This window comes from Nycticebus coucang, chromosome 12 (genome assembly GCF_027406575.1).
Source record: "Nycticebus coucang isolate mNycCou1 chromosome 12, mNycCou1.pri, whole genome shotgun sequence".
Taxonomy (NCBI): domain Eukaryota; kingdom Metazoa; phylum Chordata; class Mammalia; order Primates; family Lorisidae; genus Nycticebus; species Nycticebus coucang.
Genome location: NC_069791.1, coordinates 46065167 through 46075808, shown reverse-complemented (window position 1 = coordinate 46075808; position 10642 = coordinate 46065167). Strand labels below are relative to the sequence as shown.

The 10642-nt window shown below is 41.8% G+C and overlaps 1 protein-coding gene across 1 annotated transcript; it reads left to right on the top strand.

The window, feature by feature from the left end:
- The first annotated feature begins 9874 nt into the window (after nt 1-9874).
- LOC128562558 (histone H1.0-like) lies at nt 9875-10435 on the top strand. The gene has a single exon (XM_053557624.1). The coding sequence runs from the start codon at nt 9875-9877 to the stop codon at nt 10433-10435; it is 561 nt and encodes a 186-aa protein (XP_053413599.1).
- The last annotated feature ends 207 nt before the right edge of the window (nt 10436-10642 follow it).

Here is a 10642-nt window from a genome sequence, read left to right as displayed (position 1 = left end):
TATTTTATTTATATGTTAAGCTCTCAGGTTTTAATTAATAAAAACTTAATCATCCTTTTATTTAAAAAAAATGCTATGCCTTTTTCCATAAGAAGCCAAGTGGGAGTTCTTTGCCTCAACAAATTATGCACCCCAGGCTCCTCTACAGGTGGTGGAAGATGCTGAGAGGGAAGGATTTTGCAAAGTGATTTTGGTACAACATAAATGAATCATCCCCCAAGCTGACTATGCAGCATCACAGGGCAAAGTTGACCCCTCGGTGGCCTCTACATAATCTTTTATCTGAGTTTTAAGACATTTTGTCAATTCTAGTTCCTTCAACAAATGCTTAATAAGGTCCTTCCCTGTGTCATCATAATGCTCATGACCAATATACCTGCGAGGGGGGGGGGGGAGCGGTCCATCCTCCTCTGCCGCCTGGCATTGGCCATGAGGATGAGCTATATACAGTTCCTAATCTACATCTATCCTGCCCAGACGTTCTCCCCCGCCAGATTTCCTGTGACATTTGAGATTCCTCCCTCTGATGTTCATTCTGAAGTGTGTGAGCATTCACGTCTGGAAGTGGGACCCTTGCATCTGCCTATTCTGCCTTCTCCTGTACAGTGAGCTGATTCTCACTAGCAGGTTGCTGACCCAATAGCCCTTCTATATATGTTTGCTGGTTCTGTGCAGTAGCCACATCCAGACATAGTTTTTGCTCAGACCTTAAAGTGGGCTGTGTCTTTTTTTTGCATACTGTCCACAGTGGAACTCTGGCTCCCTTGTAATTCAGGACAAACCTACATGAGCCCTTGCTTTGAGAGAGCTATACATATGTCATGGGACCTGCATATAATTAATTAGTACCTTACTGAGTCATACTGTGTTCCTAATAACACGTCCCAGGTCACAGAGAAAGACTCCACAGCCTATAATTCAAGGGTCACAATGAGACCATTCCTATTAACACCACCTGAGAAGTTTAATTGTCAAGCCTCAGGAGGCAGCTGGGTCAGGTGAGGTGCCTGGAGGTTTCCTAAGGCAACTTGTCTCTTTTTCTGAGATGAAGACTCCCGGGCTGACTCACTGATTGGTGCAATGAAGAATATGAAATGATAGAGCTATGTAACCACTGATAGATGAAAGCAGAAAACTCTCATGGAAGCATAATGAATCTTTCTCAGGTTTCTGAGAAGAGGCCTGATAAGTGGTACACAGGCAGCCTTGGATTTTAAGACAGACTTCCAGGGGCTCGGTAGGACTGCAGGGGTCTGGGTTGGGTTTTATTCTCAGTCTCTACAAATGCATCTGGTGAAATTCCAGAGAAAAACAAGAATTAGGCTATAGATGGAAGAGACTAGAAATCATTGAATTTTAAATTTAACCAAATCCATTATCACCACTGTAAGCAAAAGACCACACAGGTCTAAGAATGGATGATAGAAATAGCTGAGATGACTTTTTGGAAATGATCAAGGTCATTTGGGATGCCAGCATCCAGTGCTGTACATGAATTTTGTAGCCATTTATGACACATCCTAGAAGTTCAAGAACTAATCATTTTAATCTAAACTTACTGAATAACTAAATAATATCCAAAGATATAAATTTTCAGTTATGCATGCAGAGAAAATATTAGCTGAGAATAATACAGACAAGCAGTGACGAGGACCCTATAAAACAGAGGGGATCTGCTGCCAGCCTCAAGGAGAGAAGGGGGAAAAAAATCTTCACTACTGGACCAGATAGGAGAACATTTACCCCCAGCTGTCTTCTAAGATTAAGCATAGGCTGGATGCCAGTTGCCTACCGCAGGGAAATCAAGTAAGCATTAAGAACCCAAAAGAAGATGCCCAAAGCGAATATCTGGGAGAGGACTAAAAAAAAAGACATCTAGCTGAGCTGGTAAGATTGAGAGCAGAGTAGATGAATGTACTTGAACTCTGGAAGCAGCTCTCAGCAAAGCACTGCATGGATTGCCATGACGGGAAGACCCCCCCGAAGAAGCAGCAGCTCTACTTCTCTTGGCCTGAAGATTTGAACAAGGTTGACTGGAATTTAAAAGACTGAGAGTGCCCAGAAGGATTCTCAGTATGTGTGTGTTTATATACACACATGCATATATAGATAAATACACATACACAAGCATATATGTGTGTGTATATACAATGTTATTTAACAAAAAATTATCACCCAACAAACACCAGAAGGATCTTTGGGGTGAAGTCCAATTCCCAAAATATAATGGCCTCAGAAATACCTCCTTTTAGCTAGACTATACATACATACACATACGCACATGCACAAATAAATTTGTATTTGTTAGTCATGAGAGTTTTTCAGATAAAACACTTGCACAGAAAGGAATCAGGTCACTGTAGGAGAAAGGGTGGTTGATTTCAGTTTTGAGACTTAGGAAGGTCAAAGTGACATGGAATTTCTGTACCAAGAGTTTAAAGTTTAAAAACTGATGGAAATGCATTAAAAGAAGAGAGGAGGCAACCTGAAGAGGGTCACAGTGACCAAAATTTGGTAAAATTTGAGCAGCAATAACAATGGCCCAGATTATAATAATACACTTAATAAGACAAATAATCCCCAAGAATGTATTACTGCACAAAACAGTGGGTAGACCCTTTTATGGAAGAAAATCAGCTTACAGAGATAAAAGAATGATAGAATTATAATGTAACCATCTTATAAACACCCAAATAATTTAGGCAAATATCCATGGATGGTAAAACCACTCAATGAATGTTAAAAGAACAGGGTAGTCACACAGCCTCAGGGAGAATCACTCCACAGATTATATATTAATTACAAAAGAAATTGTGTGTCGTATTGCAATGGAGAAATCCAGAGGTGACCTTCTTAACCAAGTGAGCACACTCGGCATCCCCCATAGTGGGACAATGGCATAGTGGCATCACCCATAGTGCCATTCTGTGCCCCCGATTTGATATATTAAGACGGTGGCAGGATCACCTATGAGGGCGGGACACAAATACAAGAAGGTCCTTACCTAACAAAAGCAATCAGTGTGACCTGCGTCTGTGTACCCTCAATGGATCAACAACAACAACAACAACAAATATATATATATATATATATTTAACTAATCTAATCATGAGAAAACAATAAGACAAATCTAAATTATGGAATAAGCTACAAAATAACCAGACTGAGCTCTTTATTATTTTTTAAAATTATTATCATCATTGTTATTAGTTTTTGCAGTTTTGGGCTGGGGCTGGGTTTGAACCCACCGCCTCTGGCATATGGGGCCAACACCCTACTTCTTTGAGCCACAGGTGCTGGCCCCCAGCCTGAGCTCTTTAAAATGTCAATGTTAGGAAAGATTAAGAAAGGCAGGCGAGTATTCTTGATTATAATGATATATCATATATATAATTATATATTATCATTATAATGATATATCATCTAAATATAATATATGAATGTTGATTAGCCTACAGACCACGTGAAAGGGAAAAAGCCGCTTTAGACATTATGGAAAGAATTAAGATAGTATTTGAAAACTTTCTTAATAATTCTAATGATCTTAGGAGACACTTGCTGAAGTATTGGGGGTAAATTGTCACCATGACGTCTGTACCTTACTTGGTGGGAGAGGAGCGGGGGATACGGATTGGAGAAAAAAAGCACAAGTGGCAAAATGTTCATTGGTGAATCTGAGTGAGGCAGAAATGAATTTGTATTGTAATATTCTCTCGATTATTTTATGGGTTTGAAATTGTTCAAGATAGGGCAGCACCTATGGCTCAGGGAGTAGGGTGCTGACTCCATATATAGATGGCGGTGGGTTTGAACCCGGCCCTGGCCAAACTGCAACGAAAAAATAGCCAGGTGTCATGGCAGGCACCTGTAGTCCCAGCTACTCAGGAGGCTGAGGCAGGAGAATCACCTAAGCCCAAAAGCTGGAGCTTGCTGTGAGCTGTGATGCCATAGCACTCTACTGAGGGTGACAAAGTGAGACTCTGGCTCTAAAAAAAAAAAAAAAAGAAGAAATTGTTCAAGATAAAAAGTTGGGGAAGAGTATATGTGAAACTTAGTAAATGTAGAATGTAAATGTCTTTATGCAATAACTAAGAAAATGCCAGGAAGGCTGTGTTAATAAGTGTGATGAGAATATGTTAAACAGACTATAAAACCAGTCTATGGTGCCCCATGATCGCATTAATGTATACGGCTATGATTTAATAATAAAAAAAAAAAGTTGGAGAAAATCTGCTCATGAGGCTACAAAGGAAATACTATGACACACCATTTCAGTATGATATGTATTCTCAGGTATAGTGAATGAAATATGCTAGCAGAGGAACCGAGTATGAATGTGTAGCCAAAAGGAATATATACCTATTCCTAGAATAATAACATTTTGGGTTTGAATATTTATACATGTTCCAGGGATGGTGCTAAGTGTTTTAGCCTCATTTAATTCTCTCAGAATCTCCTGAGATAGGCAGGATCTATTTCAGCGGAGGAAACTGAGAGTCAGCTTGAGTAACATGCTGGTGTCAAACGGTAGCCAGATGAGCTAGTGCGGAACCTCTGCCTGACGCCAAAGCTTGGCGCTCACCTCTTTCTCATGCTTGCTCTGTGGCCAGTGCTGGCTGCTCCAACCCTGGGTAAAAACTCAAGAGATGCCTTTTATATTTGCGTGTATGTATGTATATCTGCGTGTGTGTGTGTCTGTCTATCCCCACAAATATGCACAGATTTGTTAGAAACTGGAAAGACATGCACATAATCTTACCCGGAATACTATCGTTTTGTAGTCATCAATTATGAAAGAAAAGATCAAGTTGTTTAAAACTCTGATATTCAGTATTTCTTAAATTTATTATTATAACTCAATATTCTGGTCAAAAGAGAATTACCACATATGCCATAGCTTACCAGTGCCAAAAAGATCATTCTGAAACTACTTATTTGTAAAAACTCTACTGAATATGATTAAGTCCTTTATAATAGTAGCAATATAGATAAAAAGACCATCATTTACTGAAATGTCCCTTTTAGCTTTTCAAAATGCTTTCAGTTACCCAATTTTTCATGCGGGTGTGAAAGCTCATCGTCAACATAGATGGAGACAAGTGCTGGTGCTGTAGGGATAGAGCTCTGTCTCAACCTATTTTATGGTGGCTCTTAAGGTTTTGTTTTGTTTTGCTTTGTTTTTTGAGATAGTCTCACTTTGTTGCCCTGTGTAGAGTTCCATGGTGTCATTGTAGCTCACAACCTCAAACTCCTGGGTTCAAGAATCTTCCTGCCTCAGCCTCCCAAGTAACTGGGACTACAGGTGCCTGCCACCACGCCTCACTAGTTTCTTTTACTTTTAGTAGAGATGGGGTCTTGCTCTTACTCAGGCTGGTCTCAAACTCACATACTCAAGTGATCCACCCTCCTAGGCCTCTCAGAATGCTGGGATTATAGGTGTGAGCCACTTCACCTGGGCAAGTTTTTTTTTTTTTTTTTAAGTGCATTTCTTGACCCGTGTCTTGCTTGCATAAATATGGGAGGCAGAATGTCTGTCTTTGGCTGTGCTGGTAGGTAGACAATTTGGATTTTAGGAAGCCAGATAAAATAATCTTGGTAGATCAAGGAGCTGTAATAGATGACAGCAAGGTAGCCTGGTGCTGAAGAAAAGTAAATAGAAAATCATCCCAGCAAAGTCTTTCCAGAGCACTGGTGGAAATGTTCCAGACCTTTAGAGTACCTGGAACAATGGACTTCAACACTGAAAGGTCACTCCTGGCATTATGAGAGGCAGGGTTGTGCAGTAGTTAAGAACATCCATTCTTCAAATTTTGGCTTACCAGTCTTCTAGTGCATGACCTTAGGCAAGTTATTTGACCTCCTGGTCCCTCCATTTCCCCATCTAAAAGATGGGGAAAATATAAGTCCTTACCTCAAGGTCACCTGCACCTTCCCTGCTGCCTCCTCCCACCTTACTGCTGGGGTTGGAGGAGCTCTCTGCTTGGGTCAGCCTGGATGATGAGGGTGGAGGGCACTCTGACAGTTCTTCTGTCATCGTTGATGTTCTAGAAAGCAGGCCATGGGTTGCAACGAGCTTGGCATTTTCTCAGCTGTGGCACAATGCACTTGGACTTCATTTGTGATAGGCCCCTCATTGAGTGTGAAAGCTGGTTACCTTTTTTCCTGCCAGAAAACCTGGCTCTCTCATTCGCCATGTTTTCTGGGACTGCTGGACTTGTCTCAAAAACGCCTCAGCAGAGTCTGTTGCTAGGGAAAAAGCAGTCCCTGAGAAAAGGCAATTAAAGGTAGTATTTGTTTCTGATTCTTATCGGAATCTGTGTTTAGGTGAAGGCACAGGAAAGGCCAAGGCCTCCACACAACTGACCCGTGGTACCTGTGCAGCCGAGCAACTTTCTAGGAGGCCTTCCACTTGGGATAGGAGCACTCACAGGACACTCCCTCACCACACGAGCTGGGGGTGGAGGACGAGGCCATTTACCTACACAGTGAGGCTTATGTTCACTTGCTAAGCCTGGAGACATGGTGGTAGCAGAAGTGGGGGCTCCCAATATCTAAGAACAGAAATTCCATCTGTTCTGGGGCTCCATCTCTTCCTAATATAACCCATAGACAAGAACATCCTGGAATTAGAGGTCAGGACTGAAGCCACATGCGTTAGAAGACTGGTCCATGTAAGGTAACCAGTGGCACATTCAATAGAGTTTGCTCAGACTATGGTGTGGTTGACTTCATCCTATTTCGTGTAGTGCAGTGGTTGAATGTTTGTGTCCCTCCAAAGTCCTACGTTGAAACCTAATTCCAGTGTGATAGTATTAAAGAGTGGGGCCTGTGGGGATGAGTAGAGCTAGTATGATTGGGTTTAGTGCCCTCAGGAAGGAGACAGCAGAGAGGTGGCTAGCTAGCCCCTTCCACCTTGTAGGAAGACAATCAGCGGGCCCTCATCAGACACCCAAAGCCACCCAGTTTAGGATGTTTTTGTTACAGCAGCCTAAACTAACACATGTAGCCTCGAAATTTGGATTGAATTCTACAATCCCAGGGGGTGAGGGGGAAGGAAAAGGAATTAATCTCATAATACTATATATACTGTTAAGAAATCTGGATGCTTTCTTAAATGAATAGGTTATAATATTTTTTGTTGTTATTTACCAGACCCTGAGTATGAAAATCTTGAATGCCACCAAAATTTCACATTTAATTTATAAACGATATTATGAAAAAAAACTCAATACACCAAAACATACGGGTCATTTGTCTGAGATAATACCATTGGTTGTAGGAGTGATATAATCTCTGGCATGAAAAGTAAAGCCAAAATAAGGATATTAACTTCTTAGCACTTCTTGAATTGGCCCCTCACAATTACTTTTATTACCTGGTAGGTAGTATGGTTATCCTGTCTCTAAAGAATCATATGCTCTTTATTAATTCAACTATAAGCTGCAGAATATTAAATTCATGTAATAACTATTATATCCCTCCATTGTAAAGATAAAGGAGCTGAAAGTGTATGTATGATTATAGATGGTCCCCATCTTAATGATGGTTCAGCTTGATATTTTGACGTTACAATGATGCAAAAATGGCGAGCATTCATTAGAAACTGTACTTTGGATTTTGAATTTTGATCTTTTCTATACTTCCTTGTGGTGCTGGGCAGGGGCTACAAACCACGGCTCCCAGTAAGCCAGGCAGTCACGAGGGTGAAGAACTGATGCTTTCTTCCCATACCTATGTCTCAGCCCAGTGTGCTTACTGTTACCTGCCAATGGGCATTTCTTGACTTGGAATATGGCCTTTTCTGGAATGTCTTTGCTCTGATTATATCAAGTTTAAATTCAACTATCCATTAAAGCACACGCTCAACTGTAAGACTTCGCTCACTCCCAGAAGTAGACAAGTACTCCCTTTCATCTGTTTTCCCTGAGCAAATTGTATCTCGTTTATAATACTTATTACTTTCTATTGCACAATGCAGTTATTTATATATATATATATATTTCACATCTTCTATTAGACTATAAGACATCTTAAGGCAAATTAGAGTATTGTTTATTTTTGCAATTCTCTACAGTACCAAGCTGTATAGTTGTTCAATAAATAATTCATGAATTAAATATTAATCTTCAGGGGAGGACAATGGAATTCTATTTTAAATCCCAAATGATCACAGTTCAGCAAGTGGCTAACCCAATAGAGTGGACATGCATTTTCCCAGTGAGCTTCCTCCTTTAGTGGGAGACTCTGCAAGACCACCCCTGGGTGAGGCATTAAAAGGATCCTGGTTCCCGCGAAGTTCTTTTTTTTTTTAATTAAATCATAGCTGTGTACATTGATATAATCATGGGGCATCATTCAATAGCTTCACAGACCGTTTACCAAGTTTCACATATACCCTTGTAAGATGCACGGCTGGTGTAATCCCACCAATCCCCTTCCCTCTACCCACCTCCCCTCTCCCTCCCCTCCCTTTCCCCCTTCCCCCTATGCTTAGGTGTAACTGGGTTATAGCTTTCATGTGAAAACCCTAAATTAGTTTCATAGTAGGGCTGAGTACATTGGATACTTTTTCTTCCATTCTTGAGATACTTTACTAAGAAGAATATGTTCCAGCTCCATCCATGTAAACATGAAAGAGGTAAAGTCTCCATCTTTCTTTAAGGCTGCATAATATTCCATGGTGTACATATACCACAATTTATTAATCCATTCGTGGCCCAGGAAGTTCTGGTTAAGACTTTATGGTCGTGATCAGTTAGGTGTCTCTATTCTGAAAAGAAGCTAAAAACTAGAGGAAACCCTTATGCAATAAAAGATAAATACATTTAAAGACCAAAAATGTTTATGAAGCAGGAATAAAACTGGTTTCAGAGTAATCCGCTATAGCGAAGGAGGTTTCTCAAGGAAAGATAGCACTGGGCATTGAACCCTCGCAGCCACTTGTTGGAGGGGAGAGAAAGCACAAAGGGGAGACAGAAGAAACTAAGTGGAAAGTGCTGCCTTAGAATCATCAGGAGTGCTGAAGGAGAACAGCCTCAATGGTTGGCTGGGGAAAGTCTTCAGTCCAGTGGCGCAAATTAGATTGGGTCAAGAGCCCGGCTAGGGAGTTACAGGTAGGAAAAGGTGGTGTTTGTGAGGAAGACATTTGTAAATGTGGTGCTGTTGGCATGAATTTCTGTGGCTATGAATTGAATAAGCAAGCTGAAGATCTGAGAGGAACAGGCAGTGGAGTACAAATGAAGCACGTTGCTGAGACGGTGCAGAAAGGCTGTGAAATGTGAGCGATGGGCCACCCAACCTGGGAACTGTGCTGATCCAAATCTCCTTGGGTTGGATTAATTTTACTATCCAGTCCAAAGAAACTTGTAAAACTGAGAAGACCACAGGCTATTCCAGGCCAACTTGTGCGTCTAGATGCTCGTATTAGTTGAAACAAAAATCCACTCCACACTATCATAGAAATAAACAAATTTATATTAATTTGCAAAGTACCTTTTTTGATTACTGTTCCTCGTACAGTAGTAAGAGCCTGTTTTTATTTTAGGAAAGAATTTAAGAAAATTTCCCCTCCCACATACACCATGACAACTATGTGAGGAGACGCGGGAAAAAGGAGGCAGAGGCACAGCCACGCTCCAAGACCAAGCGACATACCCGCGGAGCTGGGCCACGCAGAGCCAGCCCAAAGAGCCCTCCCGCCACCCCAGCCGGGGAGAAGCAGCAACTCCTCGCCCCCGCATCCCCAGGAGCCAGACTCCAGACTGGCTCTGTAGTCAGGGGCTCCAGAGCAGATCCCCAGGCATGTTTTGCTCAGCCTCCACTGAGGGCTGGCCTTTTGGAAGGTGTCTTCAATAGCCAGACCAGGGAGACCACCATGACTGAGAACTCTACATCTACTCCTGCGGCCAAGCCTAAGCTGTCCAAGGCCTCTAAGAAGTCCACAGATTACCCCACGTATTCAGACATGACCATGGCTGCCATCCAGGTGGAGAAGAACCATGCTGGTTCCTCGCGCCAGTCTATCCAGAAGTATATCAAGAGTCACTACAAGGTGGGTGAGAACACCGACTTGCAGATCAAGTTGTCCATCAAGCAGACCAAAGGGGTGGGTGGATCAGGGTTGTTTTGGCTGGCCAAGAGTGATGAGCCCAAGAAGTCTGTGGTCTTCAAGAAGACCAAGAAGGAAGTGAAGAAAGTGGCCATGCCAAAGAAGGCAGCCAAGCCCAAGAAGGCTGCAGCCTCCAAGGCCCCAAGCAAGAAACCCAAAGCCACCTCAGTCAAGAAGGCCAAGAAGAAGCTGGCTGCCATGCCCAAGAAAACCAAAAAACCCAAGACTGTCAAAGCCAAGCCAGTCAAAGTATCCAAGCCCAGGAAGGCCAAATCAGGGAAGCCCAAAGCAAAGTCCAGTGCCAAGAGGTTCGGTAAGAAGAAGTGACAATGAAGTCTTTTCTTGTGGACACTCCTATTTTCTGTAAATACTTTCTTTTTTTCCCCCTCTTAATTCTCATCTGCAGCCCCCTTTTATTCTGACTTTATAAGAGACAGAATTTGGATTCCTCAGAAGTTACTGAATAATTCATTTTTCCTTAACCTTAAGAACAGCAACAGCATCTCATCTCTGTAATGATGAGAATGTACTTAT

What these genes read in the sequence shown, in the direction of transcription:
- LOC128562558 (XM_053557624.1), top strand. Translation starts at nt 9,875, where the DNA reads ATGACTGAGAACTCTACATCTACTCCTGCGGCCAAGCCTAAGCTGTCC.